At 33.5% G+C, this 26,702-nt stretch overlaps 2 protein-coding genes across 5 annotated transcripts; both read left to right on the top strand.

Annotated features, from left to right (window-relative positions):
* Positions 1–15,460: 15,460 nt before the first annotated feature.
* Positions 15,461–18,581, top strand: LOC123708258 (carbonyl reductase [NADPH] 1-like). Of its 4 annotated transcripts, none has more exons than XM_045658879.1 (2): positions 15,461–15,666; positions 17,609–18,581. In XM_045658879.1, the coding sequence occupies exons 1-2, from the start codon at positions 15,648–15,650 to the stop codon at positions 18,568–18,570; spliced, it is 981 nt and encodes a 326-aa protein (XP_045514835.1). In that variant the 5' UTR covers positions 15,461–15,647; the 3' UTR covers positions 18,571–18,581. The 4 variants fall into 4 exon arrangements, with proteins under 4 accessions (XP_045514835.1, XP_045514834.1, XP_045514838.1 ...); XM_045658878.1 differs by lacking the exon at positions 15,461–15,666 and adding an exon at positions 16,228–16,408; XM_045658882.1 differs by lacking the exon at positions 15,461–15,666 and adding an exon at positions 17,278–17,372.
* A 5,003-nt stretch (positions 18,582–23,584) lies between these two features.
* Positions 23,585–25,486, top strand: LOC123708952 (carbonyl reductase [NADPH] 3-like). Its single transcript, XM_045659992.1, has one exon. The coding sequence runs from the start codon at positions 23,605–23,607 to the stop codon at positions 24,565–24,567; it is 963 nt and encodes a 320-aa protein (XP_045515948.1). The 5' UTR covers positions 23,585–23,604; the 3' UTR covers positions 24,568–25,486.
* The last annotated feature ends 1,216 nt before the right edge of the window (positions 25,487–26,702 follow it).

The following is a 26,702-nucleotide window of genomic DNA, read 5'->3' as shown; positions in this document are numbered from 1 at the left end:
TATTTACAGTGGTACCGAGTAGGCGTTTCAAGCGATAAATTTCTAAATAATTTAGTACATTTACATGACCTATGTTGGTTACCGCAGAATTGCCTTCCTCCAGAATACGAAGCCTGTGCATCCATCGCCGGGTGCTAAGCGTCCCGGTGAAGGACGCCCATAGGGGGATTCTCCACCGCGGGCGGATGTGTAAATTTCCCTGGAGATAAAATCCCTGGAAATAAAATAATTCCCTGGAGATTCCCTTTTTTTGGTAGTGGGGTTTATGCATTCAGATATGGAATCTGTCTCACCGCACGAAACGCGAGTACACAATTACAATGTTTAGTAATTTATTATTGGGCTTGATAAGATCTGTTTAAAACACATCTTGCCCACAACTATATTATAGAACCTGCTGTCATTTTCCGAACCGTCACAACCGAGGAACCGTTAAGAGAATCACCTTAAACAGCAACGAACTTAAGAGCGGTGGTAAACACAAATCTAAGTGACCTCGTCAACAGTTAATGAACGTGGACGGTTGAAAAGGTTGTAATTTATGATTCTGAATGTTTAAAAACACTATTAGTTATTTTCAATGCTCCAAGTCATCGTTGAAGCATTAGCGAGCCGTGAGGCGCTCGTAAATTGTTGTAAATGGCTTGAGCTAAAATGGCTAAGTGGAGGAAATTATACAAAAACGGAAAAATATGAAGAGTGACTTCGCATAAACTGCACGACAGCTTGTCCGATACGAGTCAGGGGGGCGATTCTCCTTCTATTCTCGAAAAATTATGATTTTTACACGTAAGTTTTTCTCACCTTGTGTATTCTCTATAGAACAAAGACGTTACTTAAATTTACGAATAAAATCATCTAAAACATTGGATTGTAGTCTTCTTTTTTTTTTTCTTAAAATTGTGTTACTGCGATGTAATAAACTGATATTATTATTATGCACTTACGTAACTTGTAAGTAATAAATTTTGAAATAGGTAAAATAGTGATGACTATTGAAGTTGCCGGCCGGAAGTTTTTTTTTTATCACAAATTCCTGTCTGCCTGCTATAAATACTGACACTGTTTGGTGCCGAGCTCCAGAGTGCAAAACTGTGCTTGCCACACAGCTCAGATTAGCTGTTACTTTTCTCGCCAACAACTAGACTTATAAAAGTATATAAAACATAGTGTAAGTAGAATAAAGCATAGTTCTATGTAGCGTTTTGATCAAGCCATAAAAATTGCTTACTTACTATGTAAGAAAGCAATTTTTTTAAATTAATGCCATTCAACCTACAAATTTAATGACTACAACTGTGATGTGTTCGTTATGACATACGTAACATAAGATAAACCTTCTCCCCGTTCTATAAAATGTTGCGATAAATGTTTTACATTTATTAATATCACGTGTAAAATAATAGGGCCCAATCCAGCTCGTCCAGTCACGCACAGATTACACGACCAAGTTTTACTGAAGGGAAGTTTGTGTATTATCTATTCTCCGCGGTTAACTTTCTTATAACTTTACGCATTTTCTGATGGATTACAAAGGAATTAAGTTTGAAAATGTTATTGTTGTTGTATAAAACGCTAAATGAATCTAGATAAATAAAATTGAATCGCAAAAATGAATTCGTATACGCAAAACTCGGAGACAGCTGGACCATTCCGGATATTTTTTAAAACTCTAAAGTGTTTATGGAGAAAGAAATTGGAAAGATATAAAAATGAATTATAAAAAATAGTATTTAGGTTTTTATTCCGGAAAAGCGAACCTTCTCTAAGGGATTGCAAAATGTTCCATATAGAGTACTAAAAAAGTAGGCTAAGTAAAAAAGCATATTAAGGCGAAATGAAGTTCGTAGGCTAGCCAGTTTATAATAAATGTTGTTTAAATCGTGAAACGAGTTTTAAAGACGGTCAAAGTGCAATATGTATAAAATAGGCGCGTCGCGGGAACAAACTGCGAAATGCGTGCGGTCCCCACAATCTTCACGCTCGGTACGCCTAAATCATTAAAATATACTAAGTCAATCCAAAGTAGTGTAATTAATATTATTATAAATAATTTGGATACAGCCATTTATTATTTAATTAACTGACACTCAATCTACAAAGTATTAATCACTCAATTATCACAGACAGTAATAATGTAATATTTATTATATTTAATATCATAAACTACTTGTACTTTTCATTTATTTCCTTTATTTTTAGTACTACAATTATTTGTGAATTCATTTTTACTTACTAGATCAACGTTCTGCCACCAATATTTTCTTATTATAATATCAATAAATAAACGTTTAGGGCAAAGCGCTTCTCCTAAGAAGTTGAACTTTGCTCAAAGGAAATTGTTATTAACCATAACATTACGTATAACTGCCATACATTTTTCTATGAATATGCTTTCAAACTACGCCTTCAAAATGAGTAAGAGAGAATATCCTTATTACACATTTATTTTTCTTCTTAAATAAATTATGTAATATTTTATTTAAATTACCATTGGCCTGACTCCGCTTTCGCATTGCTGGTAATTTGATAAAATAATTTAGAAATAAATATAACCTTTGTTACACTGGGATAATTTACCATTCTTTAAAACATTAAATAAATATATATCCTATTCATAAAATATCTCATCTAGTATAAACAATTTTTTCAGAAACTAGCTAATAATTGGTCGTGTTAGAGCCAAGCTCAGTTCTAGTTCAATTGAACATTAATAATCTTTCGCATCTCTATTATAAGTGGGTCTTATTAAATCAAGCAAACAATAGCTTTGAACGCGCTCACCGAAGCGGAAGACGACGGGGAAGGGTAAGAGGGGGAGGAAAGGCGACCATTTATAGCGAATGCAGTTAATTTATGACCGGATGTGAATGGATGGAAGTATCTGAGGAGCTCATCAATCTGCCCACCCACTGGGAGAGCTGGGAAAGCTTCAATTGTCATATCATAATTTATTCTTCTATAGATGGTACATACTACAACAAGTCGTAGATTATATCTTAATATATATAAATCTTCTGTCACGATGTTTGTCCGCGATGGACTCCTAAACTACTTAACCGATTTTAAATTAAATTGGCACACCGTGAGCAGTCTGGTCCAACTTAAGAGATACGATAGCTTAGATCTTTAATTATAGTCGCAATTTTATTTTATTGCAAATTATTTGTCTATAATTAATGGACAGTCACAATTATCTGTTAACTCCAAAAGATTCTAACAGATGTCGATACTTTTTAACTGGATTGAGTAAGTAATCAATAGATGGCACTGCTATGGTAAACCGACAAACGTGTCATATAAGCTACAATTCATTACGTGTTATTGAGGCTAAAGTATAAATTAAATTTATTTTGTAGTAAACGAAATACCGTGAAATTCAATTATTTCTACTTTTTTAATTTTTGGTGTTAGCATTGCCAACCACGTGTTACTTAGACCGAAGCGTAAATCAAATTCAAATTATAGTGATGATAATACAGTGAAATTATTCTTTCGTGTCATATTATGGCTAACTAAAACCACATTAAGGCGAAATGAAGTTCGCGGGGGCAGCTAGTTTATTATATATCTAAAAGTCTACTGTCCTTGAAATATTAAGCCTATTATGAATAGGAACTGGAAATTTATGAGAACATGATTTATACACTATATATGGATTGTATTAATAGATAGTGGCAATCAAATTATCATTATTGGAATCTATCTGTTAATTACCTCGCCGTTGCTTCAAGGGGAGACATCTGACAAGTACGCAACAATAATTTACTGATCTGATACAAGCGTCTAGCTAGATATAGCACGTCTAGACGTCTTGTAATAAATTCTTATAAATAAAGGACGAAATATAAACCAAAATAAACAGAGCTAATCCCTTCTAGTAGGTACTACATGGTATAAAATATTAAAAAGTAGGTATAGTTTTAATTATACGCTGATTTATATCAACAACTTGTTTTTACTTTGAAGGATGACAATAAATTACAAATAATATAGTTTGGCAAAGAGCTAAGGAGTGGAAATCCTTGAACCCTTCTATCCTAACACTTGAATATTGGTTCATTTATGCGGCGGTAAAATAGGCATCTAGTAGACAGGCGTGGCCTCTAATTAACCGCATCTCAGTTGCATTAGGAGTGTGGCCAAACGTCTGTCCAGTTCTGTACAAGAAAAAGTTTCGTTTATCGAATAATTTTTTTCTGTATGAAGTTTGATATTTTTTGATAGTATCTCGAGATTGTGTTTTGACCTTAACATTGAATGCGATATATTTTATGCTGTGTATAAGTATATGTATGTAGTGAATAAACACAATTTACTCTGTTGTGTTTTACCCTCATATATTGATAAGATGTGAGCGCTAAGCGGACACGGGGTGCCTGTACGTGATCTTGCATCGCTGCACTTGCATATTATAATTTCCATTAGGTTAATTCCTTTGTTATGAGCATCTCCCTACACTTCACAGAGCTCACTGCTCAGCTACACAATACTAATCGATTTGTGTTGAGTGCTTGTATAATATTAATTATTGAAAGTTAAGAGATGTTTCGTAACACGACTGTCTTAGATATAATTCTTGGACATGTTACGTACTATTTAAGTACGATATTTATTATAACGTCCAGTACATATAGGCTTTTCTCAGCTTTTAACTCAAGTGGCCGTCAAAAATTTTATACGTAGACTGTTGTGCAGTCATTTGAACCTTAACAGATGCTGCATTTAGAAAGTTAGGGTTTGTCCGGCGGAATTCAGTTGGTCTCTCGGACACTGTCATTATAAAGATCAATTCATGAAACCAGATGTATCGTATGATGCCCTCATGAAAGCTATTATAGAGTATTGATGGAAAGGGCGCAAGTTCCTAAGAAATATAAAACAAAGTAAAACTTCTTTTCTTATCTCTATCCTACTAAGTTCTTGATGGGGGTTTTAGAGATTCACTAATATCACCGCTACCGGAAACATAAGCTTTTTGCTATGCATTCGACTCGCACTGTCCAGCGTCACCAACCTCCCATTCTACGATTACTCTCGCAGCATATCATTTTCTCGACTCTTCGTCAGAGAGTGACCTATTTGTAAAGCGTATCGGGGATTATATTATGATCTTAGGGTATACTTAGAGAGGATGAATGGATATCAAATGCTTTTCTGTGGATTTTGTAACGTTAGTATAATCAAGTTTTATAATATTTACGTTTGAATACTGTAAATAAATAAATAATAATTACTGTTATATTATATTATCTCATTGTCTATTTAATAATAGAGCTGTGTTGGCCTAGTGGCTCCTAGTGTGCGACTCTCACTCCTGAGTTCGTAGGTTCGATCCCCGGTTGTGCACCAATGGATTTTCTTTCTATGTGCATTTAACATTCGCTCGAACGGTGAAGGAAAACATCGTGAGGAAACCGGCTTGCCTTAGACCCAAAAAAAAGTTGACGGCGTGAGTCAGGCACAGAAGGCTGATCACCTACTTGCCTATTCCATTAACAAATGTTCATGAAACAGATACAGAAATTTGAGGCTCAGACCTAAAAAGGTTGTAGTGCCATTGATTGTTTTAATTATTTAATAATATATATTCTCTTCGGGATAATGTAACATTGTATACTTATTTTCTACGTCATAACGAACTATATATCAATATTACATACCGGTATAAAATTAGCCAAGCTTGATGATTTACCAGATAAACCATCTCAAACATTATATAGAAATGTATAATGATATTTAAATGAACATAGCATAGTCATGACAACTTGCAAATCACCTTAACGTGAACGTCTCGCTGAAGTTCAAACAACGAAATCGGATACATTAATACAATAGCCAACTTTTATAACGATGTGTTACTCTAAAAGTAGTTCGCTAACGGCTCAAAGTCTTACAGTTGTCTCGACGCGCGCCGCCAACTGAGTCTTGGGGATAAGCAACCTTTTCCGAAGATCCAAATCTCGACGAACGCCGAAACGAGATGAATCTAAGACTTTGACGATCCTGAATAATGCAACATTCCATTATATGGAGCGGAATTTGTTCCGTAAAACGAGTCAATTCATCTAGTTCTTGTTTGTCCCTTCACGCCTATCGTGATTGATGTTTTACCGGAGAAAGCTGTTAATCGTATTTTTTTTGTCTAACTGGAGCAACTAGAGGATTACCTGATGTTAAGTATTTTGCGCGTATTTTTTCTTGCAAACTAACGAACTATGGAATGACTTCCGGCGGTGCAGTCTTCCCTGGAAGGTGTGACCTCTAATTAGTTATAAAGAGAGCTTAATCTGGAGCATTAAAATGGATGTCCATGGGCGATGACTCATTTTTTGGGCTGTTCTATAAGCTCGTTTGTCTCCCTACCATATAAAATAAATGGTCACATTGTTAGAAAGCAAGCAAGATCTTTCCTTCAATTGCTACGCTGTTCGACGGTCGGAAGAAAGTTTATTTTATTTAATCTAAAAGCAACAGCTTGCTAAAGCAGAACACAGTTAAATAATTTTAACAATACAACAATAAACGCTTAGTTATGGTTATCATACATATAACATAAAAGGTAAGGGATAAGTCTTAAAAGCAATGTAGTCAATATCTGATATGTTGAATTCATTTCTAGCAAATTATTTTACCTTATTCGTGAGATGTTTGAAAACTTGGTAATTTCACATATAACAAATATTATTAGTACTATTACTATATTACTATTTATATCATATTTAAGGTTTGCCTTCGAACCTATCTTCTTGTCCGTTAAATATTTCGAAGCATCCCGAAATTATTAAACTGTTTCTTCCATATTATTTGTAAGCGGTACTTATTGTCGTAAAAATAGACTACTTCTTGAACACGTTATAATACTTGGTGTTGCTTCTTTTAAAGCAACCTCTTTATTCTACAAAACTGAATAGAACTAAGAGGTCGCCAACCAATTGAACAGTGTCAAAGCTTTAATAACCTCACGAGGGAATAAAAAGCAAATGGAACTAGATTTTCTAATAGTCGAAGAAATCTGATTGAATTTGAAACGACTTTATATAATTCTTCCTTATATAATATTTTACAAACCACATAAAGAAATCGCGTCATCCTTTTGTTTTAACATTATTTATTCTATAAGTTATTTGTCAAGAGTTAAAGATTTAAGTAATTAATCAGTAGAATAATCTGTATTATTCCTAGGCTAAAAATTATTATGATTTATTAATATTTATTAATTTTATCGGGCTTTTGTGTATGACACATTCTTCGGCCTTGGAGAAAATGTTTTCCCTCGTTTATGTTAAAAGGGTTAATATATAATATAATATAATATAATATAATATAATATAATATAATATAATATAATATAATATAATATAATATAATATAATATAATATAATATAATATAATATAATATAATATAATATAATATAAAATAATATAATATAATATAATATAATATAATATAATATAATATAATATAATATAATATAATATAATATAATATAATATAATATATTATATAATAGGGGGTTAATTATTGCACGGGTTTCAGTCCCGTAAACAAAAAAAACACCAGTGGAGCTAGCTAGCCATTTACGCCTAACACATGCCGTAAACTTTTTGAAATTGAGGCATACCGGTTGCCTCGCGAGCGACCGTAGCGAGCATTAAATGTGCATATAGTTAGAAAATCCATTGGTACAGCTGGACGAACCTAAGAATTAAAAACCTGGACTGTATGTGTATATCAAATGACATTGCTTAAAATGTATTCGCGCCATGCAAGTATACAATTTTAGCGCACAAAAAATAACTCATTATTTCTCTTTGAAATATTAATGTAAACAAGAATAGCGAGAAAATTTACGGTATACTGGAAGAAACAGTACTAAAGTACAAAAGGGTAAGGTTAAACAGAGCCGATTAAGACATGTTTGAATACATCTCGGGCAACATTAACCCCTTTCCCGAAAGTGGGCTAGTGTGGGAAGGCGAGGAATTGGCACATAAACCAGTATTTCAGCGAGAGTGGATCCCGCTATTACGTTGGAGATAACCCGCCCTACGTCTATGGCCTTTTACGCAACTGCAGATGTATTTTGTACCTACAAAGTATATTATATACTTTGTAGGTACAAAATGCTACTTGCGTACTAATACTAATGCTACCTTTGAGTGGTTGTCGAGGTCATACATATAACTGTATATAGCTTATTCTAATGATGATGTAACGCTAAATGTAATTAGTTTAAGAAAACAATTTTTTAAGCGGATTGAAGCTATGTATTATTTTTATAAACTTATAATTATTTACTTAATTTTAAATTTTACATTTTTCTGGTGGTCACCGTGACCACGCACGCTATAAAGCACGCGAAACGTCGGAAACATTTAAATTTTAATGTGTAAAAGCCATGTTAACAAAAGACTATGTAATACTATGTAATTAGTTTATCAGTATTTGAATCTAAAAACCTTAAAAAATAATAACTTAAATATATTATTTAATGGAGTTTATGTTATTTTTACGTTGCTTAATTAATATTCCCCAATAATCAATAATTAATCAATAGTACGAATATTCGATAAATAATCGTACATGTACGACTCTCAAACCTCAGAGATTTGCGATCGAATAACGATTGCACTATTCTTCTTTGTATGCATTTTTCACTCGCTGTCACGGTAGTTCTCCCCCTGTCTACTGAAGAATTCAGAAGTTTTCCTACAAAGTGATGACGAAACCGATGCAGAAATTTAAGGCCAAGGGTAACGCCATATCATTTTTTCTCTAAGATACGATAGGATGTGAGTTTTAGCGCTCAAATGCCTTCATTCAATTTATAATAACGCGCTGATCTATCGAAGAACAGCGTGTATCAATAACATATATAATGTATAGAAAGTTCTAGTGCCATTAAATTATTTCTTCATATATTTTATCTGATTTATGGACCAAACCTTTTAGATTTATTTTCTAAGAAAATAATTAACGAACTCTGTATTAATTTATTCCAAATATCATGGGAAAACGTTACTCTAAATGTTAAGAGCATTGATATCAAATCAGAAAAGAGATAATAGTCTTTCCTCCAACTTCAATTTTTTTCCCTTTGGAGTAGAGACTCTTGGGACATGGGGTTCAAGTGTACAGGCGCTTATTAAAGATTAAAGTTGGCGCCTAATACAACGAATAAGTATCGCAATACAGCGAGGAAATGCTGTCAGCGTTAGAGGTACCAAACTTTTTAAATTTGTTTTGATCTTCTTACTAATAAAGTTTAATTATTACTTTGTATCTTAGGAAATTGTAAATATTGCTTAATTGTATTAGAGTTTTATATTATTTTAATTACTTAATTCCTAAAATAATCAGAAATTGTTGATGTCTAACATTAAACGATAATGAATTTGAACGAATCAATATGAAAACATGTTGCGTTATACAAAAGTATAGATTTGTATTAGCTTTTACAGATAAATACGAATGTTTGAAAGCGGCAGGAAATCTCGTATAAGCCGAGCGTGAATTCTCCATCTTTCATAGAAAAGGTACGCTATTTAGTTTGGGAAAAAAATTGGACTTAATCTGAAAAGGTAGTGAGGGGAGATGGTATTTATTTGTTTACAGGCGATATGTTTCTTTGAGACGCGTTAGAGCGAGATTATTTCATAGAAGGTTTACCTGCCTACGGATGAACACAGGAGACGTTTATTCTAATACTATTACTATTTTTAGGAACCTTACATAGATAACATTATATTTATACTTCTAGTAAAATAAATTCTTGTTTACAAAATTAAACCGACTTAGAAATTCACAAAGAAGTAAATATTGTGACTATTTATGTTTTTGATACATTTTTGGATTCAATTTGTATCGGTACGGTACAACAACTTGTAGCAGCGGCTCTATTAATCAGTCACTTGCGTAATTATGTATTAAATAATATTATTATAGTGTATGAATTCAGAAGATTTTTTTAAATACCATCTTTAATAAACTCGTCGAACATATTATTATGTATATACGTAGATAAACTTTAAAAGATAATAACATAAACGATGACAGACAATGTCTTATTTTAATCGCAAACATTTGTTATTACGTGATGTAAAATTAATCAATATAGACCAAAAAAAAAACGCGCTGACCTGTTGCAAATCGAGCGTGTAACCCAACAATATTAAACATAATGTATGAAAGCCTTACATTTAATTCCTAAAATACTTTACATATATTTGATACACATATTTGTTAATATTCACCTACTAAATATTTAGCAAAGTTTTAAAATAAAGCCGTCTTTTCATACTTATGAGCTCCAATAACCCGTGCAGCCTGCGAGGTCGGTACTGCACTCAACGAAATTAATTCAACGAACCAAATTAAGACGTCTGCTATATTCTCACCTTGGCTTAATAGGAGCTTAACTTAGCTAGAGTAACGTTTAGAGATTTAGGCTAAAAGCATAGCATATTCACGTGAATTAAGCAATTGGATCGCTTCAGAGTTTAGACGATAATTACAGTCGTAGAGGCGCGCGCGGCGATGGTTTGCATTACCGCCAATTGAGTTCCCTGAGCGCCGCTAAACACTTTTCCTGCTAAAGAAATATGGCACGTATACCGTACCTAATATAAGCGACATTCCCTCGCACGCGGATAATGCATGAATGAATTTTGGTTACAAACTACCTATTGAATTGGTGATTTTTGGAATGCCAATTACATACGACCGATTAGTATAATAATGACTTGTTAGCTTGCCTTTATTAACAAAATATGTTAACAGTATTTGATGTATTAATATTTGGAATTGTCTGTGTTGAATAATTTGGCATAATAAGAACCGATAAAATATTACTCATATAAAGTGTTGAACTTAAATATACTTAAACTGTGTACATGTGGATGTTTATTTTTATGTGCAGTTAACATTAAATCACCAACAACCCAAAACATTACGCGTTATAAACTAAAATAAATATAAAAAACAAATGCAATCTGTGGCCTAAGGCCCATTCAAGATTTATTATAGATTGACAGAAATCTGTAGATTTTGTTGTCTTGTTACATATTATATGACAGAGAATTAGGAAAAAGAAACAGACTTACATCGTATAAACATATTACATTTATACCGATTTACGTTTTAATACAGGGTGCGTGTCTCATCCCACAAATCGTAGGTTTGATCCCAGGCTGTGTACAAATGGAGTGAAAAATGTGCACACTCGCGTGTACAGTAAAAGAAAACATCGTGAAGGAACCGGCGTGCTTTTAACCATAAATATGACGGCATATGTCTGGCACGGAATGTTTATGCACCTATTAGAAAAAACAAATGATCACGAAACAAAATAGAAATCAGCAGCAGTAGCGCCACTGGTTTTATTTGTTCAACCTAGACTCGAGGATGTAAATCGTTCATAAATTTAAAGCTACCTAATTCTTTCTTAGAAAAATCTTTTAATTAAAATATATTATGCCACATCTAATCAAAACCTTATAATCACTAGCTAGCTTCTGACTAATCCTATTCTAGGAAAAGCGTAGCACGGCCCTTTTTTCCAACAAGTACAACACTTAATTCACTGCAGTTGTTAAATAATTCCTGTCCCAAATGTAATTATAAATTTCAGGAGGTACTTGCAAAAAAACATTAAAATTACTTTAATAGATAATACCTAAACTAAAAAAAATAACAAATTGAATGCGACAAACCTACGGTATAAAACTAATGAAATAAAAATGAAAAACATATTTTAATAATAAACATAGTCTATCTCCAATCCCTTAATAAACCCGAGTAAAAGTATCCGCAAAATTTCCCTTTTCAATCTGGCTATCATGTTTATTACTTCTGTACCCCTAAAGGTATGTCCACCACGAGATCGTAATCAAGTGCCCAATTGTTCTGGTACCTTGTTACAGCGTAGAAGACTCATTCCGCAATACCCGACCCCCTCAAAAATAAAGCGGGCCGTAATTTGAGCGAACTCCGTAATTAAGTGAAATCTCGTATAATCCCGAGTAATTCTAATATAACACAGGGAATTTCCCGCTCGCAGTTCCCGGTACTTTTTTCCTAATAAATTTAATTCCATTTCTGACGCAGAATTTAATTAACGAGAGCCTGACAATGCAGGTAACGCTGTTGTGCTTAATCGTTCTAGTCCGGAACGGAATTATTATTAAGTAGGAACAAATTACGTCGTCAAAATGCCGTGGCGGTAACAACGATTCATTTACAATTCGTCTGGGGCTTTGCGTTAATATTGAGGGGTCAGGTTTTGGTACAGAATAATTATATCAATGTTTAATTTAAATAATTAATCAAGTAGGTTACCTCGCTATTGTTAGCATAGAAACATTTCTGGGTCGCTTTATTGTCAAATAAATTTTCAATTCGACTTACTATCCGTTGACTTTTTAAATATGGTAATTTATAACATTTTAGAATTTAGACGGTGTTGTGGCAAGTGACGATAAATATGATTGCATCTCACAGTCTCGAGCTTTCTAGTACACTTTTTTATAAGACAAAAAGATGTTGGGCTGCGTTTCCTCGAGCTATTCCATTTTATTATTTGTTGTAAATACTACACAACTATGTGTATTAAACGTAACCTATAAAACCTGCTACCACAATAAAACGATATCCCGACAATGTCAATGAATAAATCTTTCAAAAAATTTAATTTAATATAGTCAATAAAACTATAGATAAATAATCTACTATTAATAAATTAAATTCCCTTAATTAATTAATTATTAATGCCCTTTATTTCCTTCATTTTAAAACAAAATAAGCTGGAATATAGAATATTTTACGTCTAACCTTATTTGGAAATAATATATATTATGTTTATGCAAGCAAGCAAATATTTTTTGATTTAAATAATCTCATGACATATAAAATATATCACAATATAATGAAACTTGTAAAGCCAGTTACAACAATAACGCGATAGCACAACAATGCAACTGCAACTTGTTAATAGCATTCAGTATTTTCGCGAATTTGGAGAAGCCACTCTAATTCCCGGCCAAAGTTTAAAGTGCCCGAATTTATAATCCGTAGCGTTTGTACGAGAACACTATACAATACTAGCACATACCGTACACTATACATCACACATACATATCGATTCTGGGATCAAACCTGTCACCAGCCCTTTAACGTTCGCAAATTGGTTCAATCTACATTGAATAAAACCACTAAACGATAGATCGTTTTGTTTTACAACAAATTTGGGACATGTAAATCAAAACAACGTTGTAATAGGCTCGGTTTTATGACAGTTTATAACAATGTCATTTGAGATTTTGTGAATTTAATGATAATCATCGCTTAAAGTTTGGTAGAAACAAGATATGTAGACTAAGGAAATAGGAATGTCTAAAATTACTTAAATAATTGGTAAAATGGTTTACCTTTTACAATCCTGATATTTTTTATTTATTCACACTTCGTTACCCTATACAAAAACATACATATAAAAAGCAGGTTTCATAGGTAATTAGGCAACGGGCGTCCTTATCGCTAACAAGCGATCTCTTCCGGGCATCCCTAATATGGAAAAATAATAAAAAAACACCTACAGAGCAGGTACAAGAAGCAGGTACTTTACCCTCTATAAGTGATACTTAATGAGAAAAATAATTGAGTTAGTTTCATATGGACAATGAAAACTCGATATCTCTCTGAGACAATTTAGGTATATCTATTTAAAATATGAATAAAACTTTCGTAATATAAAACTATGAGAAGTGCAATATATCATCGTCCCGGACACAATACAATACTGGGCCGTGTGCGCTTCTCGCCAAAACCGGAGTATTCAATGTTTCTATATTCCACAGGCATATGGAGGCATCGCTACACAGCATCCAATACTGATGGAATCAACTACACAATATATAATTTAATATTGTATGCAGTGTACAGTTATGAAATATTACAGTGGTGAAATATAAACCTAGAATTATAAGTAATAACTTTCTATAGTGTAATTATTTTTGATAAGGTTGATAAAGGCTTTATAAGTAGATTGTTATTATAATATTTTCATTGGATTGTAAGCGAAAAAGCAGCCCTTAGAATAAGGTGCTTGGACCTGCAACGCCAGCACCCTGCTTTCGGGTGTTGCCCGCCTTTAATGACACGTATTTCGTTAAGCATTATCTGTTACATGTATAGATTTCCTTACTGTGGCATATGCACTGTGCCAACGGCTGTCTCTTGGCGGATCACTCATACCTTATTCATAGCAGAGCCGAGGGGAAACTGCACCAAAACGGCACACTTTATTTTATTTACTTGCGCTTTGTTTCCATTTCGCAGGCAGTTCCAAATCTTTTACATTTTCCAGCTTTACAGCGCAATTGTTTTCCCTACATTTTTAAAGTAGCAACAACCTAGCATATTATAAAGCATATTCTTTTTTTAGAAATGATAACTTTTGTACTAAATATTTCCAATAATTTAGGCAATATATAGATTTAAAAAATCCATTAATTTAGTTTATTTTCTACCCGCAACGCTTCAAGTCGAAGACCGTAACTCCGGACTGAATTGGAAGAACCAGTTTTGTTTCCAAGCCGGTGTCAGCACGCGTCACCGAATACGATATCATTGAGAGGTAGATACATAAATCACCGGACAATATAAAGGTTCCGGCGCGGTGCCAGACCTCGCCAGAACAGACCTGCCAGCCTGCTTGCCTGGCACGCTGCCAGACGATTTTAATTAAACTGTCTCGAATCATAATCCCGGACAAATTGTTAATGAGCGTTATGCGAGGTTTGACGATTTTACGTTCACATATTTTAACCACTTTAATTTATTTATACTATTTGAAGAAATCCTTGATGTGCGTATTAACTACAAAACATTTATGTATTATAATTTAAACATAGAGCATCCTTTGATGGTTTATGTATTGACAAAGAAGCGACAAAAAGTAACGCCGAGCCAAAATAATTGGAATGAAAAGAAAAAGTTTTCGAATCCGAATAATCACTTGTGAAATTAGTTTTTACTTTTTCTGTAAAACCTTTTCATTGAGTCACGGTTCATCTCAATATTTATACTAATACTTAAGAACAGTATTCATTATTTATTCATCGATGCTATAGAGCTACGGGAAGGTGTTTACAATATGACGTGCTTGCAAACTCTTGTATAAAGTAATCAACAATACATTTATTCTCTTACATGAGGCTACCTTTAAATACTACAAACACTTTATTTACATTAAAATAACACAAAAAAGGAGAAAAATATATATTTGTATATGGTCTTACTTCTAAAATCAGTTTCTTACGTGTTTTTTTATACTTTTTTATGCATTTTATTAGCCAAATTTAATAAAAAGAATGTGTTATCTGTGCACATGTGTTATGACGTGCATTATATTCAAAGTAGAACCATAACGCATACGTCGTACAATAAAGGCACTCGTTCTGCCGGTTATGGAGCTCGCGAAACGTTTATACAGTAATAATGAGCACGTGATGTCATAGTCATTACACCTGATGGCCCAGTGTTTGAGCGCTTATCGTGCAAACTTCACTTCTTATCAACTTTGCTTATCGTGTAAGACGGAACCATATATTTGAATCTGTTCATACGACAGTGAAAAGTTCTGTAATGAACAGTATTCGTAAAGGTAACAATGTAATTAATGCTTGTAAAGGTGACAAAATTTATAGTATCTGCTATGAGGGCTCCCCGAGCAAATAATCTTGAGTATTTCTCTTCCTCCCTACCCCACAGTAACCCAATAATATTTCGCTAAATGTTCGTTAAGTGTGTTATCGCTCATAACCCACGCTAAATACGCTTAAAATAACAGACGTGACCTTTAAAATATTTTGATACGGTAAACCTTTATTCAATGAAAATTTAGAAAAACTGTATTTACAAAAAGGTAATATAATAAATTAGTTTAAAAGATACAGATGAAACATAGTAATAACATTAAGTCGAACGTTGAATTAATTTTACTGTTTACGTATAATAGCGTACATTTGTAAAGTAATTAAGAATTACAAATGTGTATAAAGAGACCCTAGTAGACCTCGGGGTAATTTAAAACGGTATCAAATCCTTAAATTCGCGTAAATGTCAAAAAACTATAATGTAAAAATTTAACACTAATAAGTATAATAAAACAAAGCAACTGTGGCCAAGAACCTGTATTAGGTGATATACCATTTCTGCTTCATTTAATACTTCATTTAAAAGAAATAAAGTTAGAAAATTAAATAAAACGTCAGAACAAACGTCAAATCGAGCAAACGAAATTGTACAGAGCATGGATATTTCGGTTTTAATAAATATATTTCCGCTCGCTGTTTTTAATACTGGACATTTTGAAGCTCTCCTCGATACAACTCTCATTTCAAAAGGTAAGTAAATTTACAACTTAAAAGAGCTAGCAGCAGCCTTTATTTATACTCTGGTATCACTATTAAGTAAAAGTTTATAAGCCTTTTTAATGGGGCGTCAACGTGCTTTACGCCTTTGAACCTTCCATTGTATACTTGTATTTTCACTTAGCAAACACTCATCATAAGGTCTGTACGAGCCAACGCTGTACATTTTGTTCAAAGAGGCTTTCTTAGTTTAATATAGTGATTACCTGAATCGACTGAGTTACACCCCGAGAGTATAGCCAGACGCAAGCACTCTCTTCCACATTTACATTACATTTATTTAGCCATTAATTACTTGTACGTAATTGATTCATTTGGCGCCGACTCAAGACTCAAGTTTTTAAAGATAAAAAGTTTATAAACATATACATCTGCACTTCCTTAAACGTTATTTTGTTACTTCTAGTTTTATTTTCATATATGCACGGTGTGTCAGCAAAAATTAACTTCAGCAGGCGATACATGAGTAGCTTTTTTGCGTGAAACATATTTATTAGTGTTTGACTTATGTGACAATATTCAGAGAATTGTTTAGCTTCATCTTAACAATTCTCTGAATATTGTCCCTGTAAGCTGGCGCCCTATTAAGCTTTTGGTGATAGAGTACACCAGTACACCAACCTCCTCAAGGACCTTAGCTGTATTTACTAACTTATGTTTATCTTCTACTGTCCAATTTTTGTTTGTTTAAATTTACTTTTAATAATATGTTTGTGTTTAAAAGTTGTCATTAAGATAAGTCTTTGTTTTTTACGAGCAAATCGTGCGTATTCAACACGATTTATGATTAATGACTAGCCATGAACATATCGATAGATTAACAGTAATGTCTACAGTTTCTTTCTAAACAATACAGTTTTTTAATTAAAACTCACTAATGTGGGTGTTGGTGATGGTGTTTAATGTTGCTATATTTAGTTTTAAAAATTAATAAAAGATAAGTATTAATAATAAATAAATTCCGTTGTTCTTACATTACAATTTCCAATAAATTAAAGCGATACGCTCATTAACAATAGTGCATATATTATCTGAGTGTTATCGACGGAAGCATTAATTAATTTTTGTTTGAAACAATCGCTTTATACACTTACACAACGATACACATTGTTTCGATAACATTTAACCGGTTTTATCAAATATAAGTAAAATTGATTTAACTATAACAATCAGGCGCTCGAGCCGTGCGGGACAGAGCAGTCACTATCATGACGGAACGTGTTGCCATCGTCACGGGCTCCAATAAAGGCATCGGTTTTTCCATAGTTAAAGGTCTCTGTCAAAGGTTTAAAGGAGTAGTCTACCTCACTGCCAGAGATGTCAAACGAGGAGAGCAGGCAGTCTCAGAACTTAACAAACTAAACCTCCATCCCCTCTTCCACCAACTCGATGTAGCTGATCGTGACAGCGTCCTGAGATTCAGTGAGTATCTTCGAAAAAAGCACGGAGGTGTTGATATTCTCATCAACAACGCTGCTGTCGCCAATAGCAGAGATCTATACAACAGTTACGAAGAAAACAAATACATTGTAGACGTCAACTATAAGAGTATATTAACGATTCAAGAACTAATATTTCCATTGGTGAGAAATAACGGTCGCATTATAAACATATCGAGTGACTGTGGCCACATATCTAATGTAAAAAATGAGTTTTGGTTAAAAAAGTTGTCTAAAAAGGATTTAACCTTAAAGGAAATCAATGAATTTGTCGATTGGTTCCTGGACTCGTGTAAGAATAATACTTTTAGAAAGGATGACTTTGCTGATAATGGTACGGTAGTCGCTTATAGAGTGGCTAAGGTGGCGTTGAGCGCTCTAACTATGCTCCAGCAGAAAGAGCTGGATGAGAGAAATATCAGTGTAAATTCAATGCACCCAGGCCTGGTTCGCACGGACATGACCTTAGGCGTTGGATTCTACAACGCCGACGAAGCGGCCGAAACTCCTCTTTACCTGGCTTTGGAAGCCCCGCAAAGTTTGAAGGGTGCATATGTGTGGTATGACAGGAAGGTTCTTGACTGGTACGATCACAAAGCTGATTATTATTTTAAGACATCCACGCTTGATCGCAATGTGAGTAATACGCAGCAACCTAACACGCCAATTGTTTTTATAAATAAAACCATTTCTTAATAACATGTCAATTTGGATTTTTATTTAAAAAAAATGCTAACGGATATTACAATAAAAGCTTACATGTTACATCTAGGAACTAGGAATATAAACCGATTTTCCTCCTTTAACAGGCTAACTTACAGAATTCTTATATATGTGATCGTATATGTGATCTAAAAATCGCGTGATATCAATGATAAGTTATTGAATTTTGAGAACAGATTACTCTGCGAAACTTTCGAGTAAGAGAGGTGGAAGGGCGTTTACTTTTAGATATGTGCGTTTATTTATATTTCGTATGATATTTTCTTAAATGTTTCTACGTATTTTCTTTGTTGATTTGGGATCTGTATTTATCTTATTTCTGTATCTGTTTCATGATCATTTGGTTATTTTAGTCGAAAAGTAGTTAATCAAGCTTCTGTGCCTAAAGACGTCGACAATTTAAGTCTAAAAGATGCCAGTTTCCTCACTAAACGCGCACAGTCTATTGGTGCACAGCCGGGGATAGTACTTCAGGGATGAGAGTCGCACGCCGGAGCGACAAGGCTTTAGGAATGGTTATAACAACTCTTTTAAAAATCAAGCTTTAAATGATAATATATTAATATGTATATAAATCACTAATCGCGCACACAGAGAGTCTCTTGGGGCACAGCCGGGGATAGTACTTCAGGGATGAGAGTCGCACGCCGGAGCGACAAGGCTTTAGGAATGGTTATAACAACCCTTTTAATAATCAAGCTTTAAATGATAATATATTAATATGTATATAAATCACTAATCGCGCACACAGAGAGTCTCTTGGTGCACAGCCGGGGATAGTACTTCAGGGATGAGAGTCGCACGCCGGAGCGACAAGGCTTTAGGAATGGTTATAACAACCCTTTTAATAATCAAGCTTTAAATGATAATATATGAATATGTATATAAATCACTAAACGCGCCATAAGTCATGCCTGTTTTAATTAATACATATTTCATCTTCGACAGTCTTATCTCAATTGAATTTCATAGATAAGGCTTTAGTCTTGCCGCCTACCTTAATGAATTATTAATCGCTCAATTATACAGATATTGTGTTAGTGCAACCAACATTATGTTATTGTTTGAGCTTTATTAGTAGTGACCAATAACTTCAATTAACTAAGTACTGGATATAATTGTAATCTGGTAACGACGTTGAGGTTAATTAGGAGTTAAATTTTATACAAGTAAAACATAGTTTCAAAATTTAGATTGCTTCATTTTCTAATTGTTATAAATTTAATGGTTAGAAATTGAACATTATCTTTTCTAAACATTTATCGCAGCCATACTCAGAGTTAATTAAATTATCTTAAATATTTACTACATTTTAAATAGTTAATATATTCTTAAGCATGAGGCAAGTTAGGCTATGCAATTTAAACCCCCACTTCAGCTAGCATTGGGTAGTTTTAGGCTTCGACAGGACCTATAGCCAATGTAGTAGCAACTGTTGCATAAAAAGGATTTTATTAATTCGTCTCAAGTAGACTTCTTAATAGACTAGAATAGAATAGAATCCTAGAGGTTTTTTGGGGGACTATGGACTGCTATATAAAAATTGTCTTTCATTGTTTTTATTAATTGCTTTAATATATGACCAGGAGCATGATGTTGCTGGTCCATACAAACATTTTGCAAAGCAAAAATCTTGGAGATTTAAAACAAGGACGGTGAGTTTATTTACAGTTCTCGTCCGTTCTACGTCCCGCTAATTTCTAGATGAGAACTAGCAGTAGAATCTAAAAAGCATTTTTTTTAATTAATTAACACATTGTGTTACCTATATGTGAACAAACTACTATTCATGATATCCCCATCGACATTCCATCAACAGAACTGGCGAGGCTTGTGATGTGGCTTGGTCCGTAGGGTTGCCAAAGGTTACAGAAAGGCTTTTTAAGGATAAAGCAAAAGGTTAGTCGACATCACAGGAGACCGAAGAGCTGGCAGCTACCTCGGACAAAGAATAGTCTAGCTATTCAAAGGGGGAACGCTGTCAGTATCTTCGGAACCTTGTCTATAGGGACTCCTTTTAATAATATATTTTAATAATTATATTTTAAGGTTAGTTTTTTGTTATATTATTGTATGTTAGTACGTGTACGTCATTATAGTTTTATGTTCTAATTTAAATAATACGATACCTGCTGTTTTCACATTATATTGTTTCAAGCTTCTAAATACGACATAGTATTATGTACCGTTTAATAATAGAATTGTGAATCTCCAGAAATAAGAGATAAAGCATATTAACTCGCGTTCATTGTTACCTTTGAAGAGAGTTAGCGCGGCGAGCGGCGTCACTCCTTCCTGTATAAATTATATTGCTTTGTCTCTCGTACTAATTTTATATCTAAAAGCGTCTCAACCAAATATAACGCTGCTTCTCCAACTATTATTAATAATGAACTAAAGTTTTCTATACATTTTAATTCCTTCGTAACCTGGTAACACAAATTGCGTATAGAGCTTGGTTTCTGGTATTAGATACAAATGTGACGTAGGTGAAAATATAAAAAAAAACAGGAGCCAACCTTTGCCTCACAACTCATTAAAGGTTATCCAAACAAATTAAGTTCCCTATTTGCTTGATTAAAAAGCTTAAGATTTACTAGTAATGCATACAAATGTAGTTAATGGGTCTTTGGTCGAATTTTTAATAGCATGTTTATATTGTACCTAGTAGCGCCATAAGTTTTGTTCCAAATGAAATGCATTTAATGAAGTAATGTAATATAATTAAAATGTATACCTATATATTAATTAAAGTCTTCTTTAAAAAATAAATATTCTATTCGTAATGGCCACCTTTGGCTTTTATACAGGCCTTTAATCAGTTTGGCCACGAATCTACGGATTTACGCACTCCTTCCAAGGGAAATTTCGCCACTGCTTGCTTCAAAGATATATAGGATAAACGTTTATATATTCTGTTTGTAATTCAACAAAGACAGATTAGGTTAATTGTAAATACATTTATACCCAGTTTAGCCTCAATTAATAAACATAAATCCAATTAAGCTACAAATTTGGAATATACTACCACATAATTTATGCTTATTTAAAATTAATTTAAACTGATATATATTATGCAAGTTGCAGTTGGCTTACCACATAATTGCAATATAACATTCAAACAAAGAGTAATCAATTGTAACCTAATTATTGATTATCAATTATAGTAGTCGCTATCGAAGTTTACATTTACAATAGAACTTTTTAGAAATTATTCAACGTTATTAAACACTTCAGTTATGAATAAAACCACTGATTATTTTCAGAAAAAAAAGATTAAGAAAATAATTGAAATAATGATTCATTATCGATAGCAACTTAATTTAACAGTAAACATTAATCGGGCTGAATTGTAAACGCAATGCGGCCACAATAGTACTGTTCAACTTTAATTATATTTAACAACGAAACATTCACGTCCGCAACGCATCTTTATGTAATTCTGCTCGTTTAAAGCTGTTTTTATTCAAAATCTTCATGAGTAAGGACACATTATAACTAGTGCCTGATAATGAAATTACTTAATTTAATTCTTTTATTTATTTCAATTATCAATATACGCTAGATTTGTTACCTCTCTGCCGTAACACTTTGAGAACTACGACAGTACGAAGAGTCTTCAGAACTATAATTTATTGTTCTTTTAGTAGTTTAACTCTGAAAATTCCAAACTTTTAATAAGATTACTATCTATTTACCAACTGGCCATTACTAAAACAGAACACACTTTATTTTAAGTTTTTTCACTTTACTTCTGATGAATATAAATCCCACTGATACGGTATAGGTAACGTATACTCGCATGTACGTAATACAATACAGGGCGTCCGTATCGTTTGATTGTGATTGTTCGGAGTATCTTTAGCTCAGACACACGATATGAGTCGTCCCGTGCTGTCTATAAAATTAATTTGACATTAATTTTTCATACATAAACGTCTATAGATGACATAAGCGAATAAAGCTTATATAAAAATGAAATCGATATGAGCCAGATATAACACAATATTTTGGGTTGTATCAAAATTCGGAGCGTAGAACTCGTATCATTAGCATAGTCATTAATTCGAGAGCAAGGAAAAACTGGGTCTAATTGAAGTGTCACAATTATTTATTAATGAGTTACAGAAGTGGAGTATCAGCGGGTCATGTAAATAATTCACGCCTGATGAATTAAACCGAACAAACTTTTTGTGTTTACGTTTCAATTAAAAAGTTTCGACATGTTTAACATGGGATGAAGGAGTATGTGAAACAATTAGCAATCCTTTTTCAACTTTCTATGCCTTACTAATGCTTGCCTGTGTTTTATTGGTGGGACTTTTTGTATACCTGACCATATACATTATACACAGCTAAATATAATAGCGAGTGTGGTGTGATCCTGGAAACAAAATATAAATGCTAAATTATGTATGTACTGCTACCGAGAGACATAATCGCAACAGTAACTTGTTATTACTATCAGTAAATGATGAGCCCCACAAAAGGTCAACATATCAATAAACAATAACAGAAATAAGTCAACACAAATCTAACATCACTAATTAAATAATAAACAAATTGTAGCTCTCATACCCTTCTGATGAAGGTTAAAAAGAACAAAGGTCAATCAACAAAAATAAATGAAATTATTGAGAGTTACGCAGGAGCTGGGAAAACCGTAATTTGTTATTCTGATGTAATGCTAGTACCTGGGTGACCTTGCTTTGGTTATAATATGGAAGAACGCTATAATACATAGTAGATGTTTAAAGAAATGGCTCTAAAATCGGTAGATATTGAAGTTATATATTATCTTACAGTTTAGTTTTTCAGTAAAAGTTAAAAATTTCGTACTGCCAACGTAAATGATGTTACTTAAGTTCAACAAAAATATTTTAGAAACAAAACAAATTTACAACTTAATTACATGTTTATGTAGACGCGTTTATCACAATAGGTGATATAGTGACGTTGATGTCACTATTTGCGCCAGTTTTCATATAACAGCGAACGGTTGCGAACATGTCTCGCGTTGCTCTTGTCACTGGTTCCAATAAAGGTATTGGATACGCCATAGTAAAGGCTTTATGTCAAAAATTCGACGGCATTGTGTACCTTACCTCTCGTTCCGAAGTCCTTGGTAAAGCAGCTGTCAATAAACTAAACAAACTTGGACTTCAACCCGAATATCATCAACTTGACGTCACTAATAGAGATAGTGTTATCGCGCTTAGAGATCACATAGCATCGAATCATGGAGGTTTAGACATTCTCATCAATAATGCTGGTTATGTCAACAGTGTACTCTTCAATTCTTATAAGGAGGAACAGAAAGTTATCGACATTAACTACAGGGGCGTACTGACCATGCAGGAATTGATATACCCTATAGTAAGAAATAATGGTAGGATATTAAATGTATCAAGTGACTGCGGACACCTGTGCAACATCAGAAACAAATACTGGATAGACAGGCTATCGAAAAAGGATTTAAAAATAACTGACATAAACGAATTCGTCGACTGGTATCTCGATTCCAAGAAGAACGGTAGTTTTAACCCAGATGATTTAGTTGATAAAGGTAGTATAGCTGCGTATAGAGTATCAAAAGTGGCCTTGTGTGCACTAACAATGATACAGCAAAAGGAGTTAGAGTTTAAGAACATAAGCGTTAATTCTGTTCATCCAGGCTTCGTTAGAACTGATATGACTATGAAACTTGGATTCTTGTCTACTGACGAGGCGGCCAAAACGCCAGTGTATTTGGTTTTAGAAGCACCTGAGACTCTGCGAGGTGCCTACGTGTGGCACGATGGAACGATTTTAGATTGGTTCGATCACACAGCAAATATATACTTCACTAACAAATTTGCTAGGAGTTGGGTACTAAGCAGTGTTATTGTCAATATAAAAGAGTACATTTTTATGTGGATAAATTATATTTTAGAAAAAGTAAGGCTTCCTATAACAAATAAAACTTTGTAAATAACTATATTGTAAGTAAGTTGACAAGAATAACCTGTATTAAATAACCTGGTATATATATATATATATACTTTGAATATGCCCTTGAACATTTACAATCAGAAGTGACTATTGATATTCATTGTATACAACAAGGAAAATATAAAATATTTTAAAAATAAATTACTTTGCAGCGTTATAATGACCGTATATTACTCATAGTTTAAATAATGATTCACCGTATAACTAGTAAATTATTTTTGTTGAGTTGTATATGATTTTTTCTCTTTAAACAAAGTTTGATTATTCCACAAAAACCATCTAATTATATTTATCAGTGCGTATTCATATCGTTTATCGCACACGCGATAACATAAACAGTATTCACGATTATATTCACAACTGCAATGAAAAGATTCCATAACATAGTTATCATCTCGACATGATACCCTATTCCCAGTGGCTGACTCGGCTAGACAACGGCACGTGGCGTCAACGCGTCGTCGGTCGTGGCGCGTGAAGCTGCAATAAATTACTACGACAACGTTGCACTTTTCACTGCTCTCCCCACACTCCCTAATACCCACCCATCTATACCTCGTCTGTTAGTCGGCGTCATGCCACCTGCATTAATTCCTTCCCACGTAGTTGCGGTCTGTAAAACAGCTTGACTTTAGATGAATGGAAGAGCTACAACGAAACTAATTTTGCAACAATGAGGAGACTGAACTGCTGAATTTACTGTATCTCGTTGTAATTTCTAATTCCATTTGTTGAAGTGATAATTTTCTTTAGAAAACCTTGTGAGATATTATTTCTTTATTTTACTAAGAGATAATCGTCAAAGACTCACCCAATTCCTGAATAATCATAATTTATTAGTCCACGTTGAGAAAGCTGAAAATGTGATTATTATGAATATAATAATACAAAGCGGTAATTCACATGTGTTTGAGTTTCTTATCTTCGGCTGTTGGCTTGTCATAAGCGTTCTAGAAACGTATGCTAATAGGAGGAATGCCCACTTCCCGCGATATAAGTACTTTGTTCCTGACACACGGAAACACGGATTTATTGCGTTTTCCTTTTTAATATCGCAATGTCTTCGACACAACATTAGTATATCTAAGTTACACGTTACCGCTATAAATTAACTAACCAATGTAGCTACTTAAACGAATTTATTGCTAGACATTAAGGTGCATTGTATGTTTGTTTTAATGGATACAAATATGTTCTTTTGGATAGTTATTTTTCGGTTCCCCTGTTCAAGGAAATGCAGATAATAGCTATGCCTAAGTGAGACAATAATATGTCACGTACATACTGCAGTACAGTGTTGGCCTAGTGGCTTCAACGTGCGACTTTCATCCCTGAGGTTGTAAGTTCGATCCCCGGCTGTGCACCAATGGATTTTCTTTCTATGTGCTCATTTAACACTCACTCGAACGGTGAAGGAAAACATCGTGAAGAAACCGGCTTGCCGTAGATCAAAAAAGTTGACGGCGTGCGTCAGGCACAGAAGTCTGATCACCTACTTGCCTATTAGATATACAAATGATCATGAAACAGATACAGAAATCTGAGGCCCAGACCTAAAAAGGTTGTAGCGCCATTGATTTATTTTTATTTTTTGACATACTGCAATAATGTGTCGCAATGGACTCAATATTTGATTGCCACCATTCTTTTATACAATCTTGCAAACCTTGGTCGATTAACGCACCCCACATCCCTAATTACTTCAAGAATAATTAATACTAATTACGAACAATAAAAAAGCTGCTATTTACTTTTAATATAAATATATTTTTGTATTACTGTACTACAAGCTACACAACACTTTTAGCTTCGACATAAAATATAACTTGAGTAAAAATGTGTCAAGAATTCCTTAATGTATTTACGGGACACATTAAAAAAATTGATCATTTAGGCTGTGACTATTATTAGCTACTTTATTTATTAACACTTCATTGCATTAACATAACAAGAAAATTACATAATTAAATGAAAAGGAGGGCAACTGGCGGCCTTGCCGCTTTCGAGCGATATCTTTCGGGCAACCACTGTGAAAATACTTTACATTTGCGAGTTTGTAAATAATATATGTGCTATTTAGAGATAAAGAAGAGCGAAACTTATAAGTTTCAGTT

Source organism: Pieris brassicae, chromosome 4 (assembly GCF_905147105.1).
Source record: "Pieris brassicae chromosome 4, ilPieBrab1.1, whole genome shotgun sequence".
NCBI lineage: Eukaryota > Metazoa > Arthropoda > Insecta > Lepidoptera > Pieridae > Pieris > Pieris brassicae.
Note: the sequence above shows the minus strand (reverse complement) of the source record. Positions and strands in the feature narration are given on the sequence as shown.

Excerpts from the sequence above, each read along its gene's own strand:
- LOC123708258 (XM_045658878.1), top strand. The coding sequence starts at position 16,315 with ATGGATATTTCGGTTTTAATAAATATATTTCCGCTCGCTGTTTTTAAT. Across the intron at positions 16,409-17,608 it reads TACAACTCTCATTTCAAAAG|GCGCTCGAGCCGTGCGGGAC; the intron begins GTAAGTAAATTT and ends TATAACAATCAG.
- LOC123708952 (XM_045659992.1), top strand. The coding sequence starts at position 23,605 with ATGTCTCGCGTTGCTCTTGTCACTGGTTCCAATAAAGGTATTGGATAC.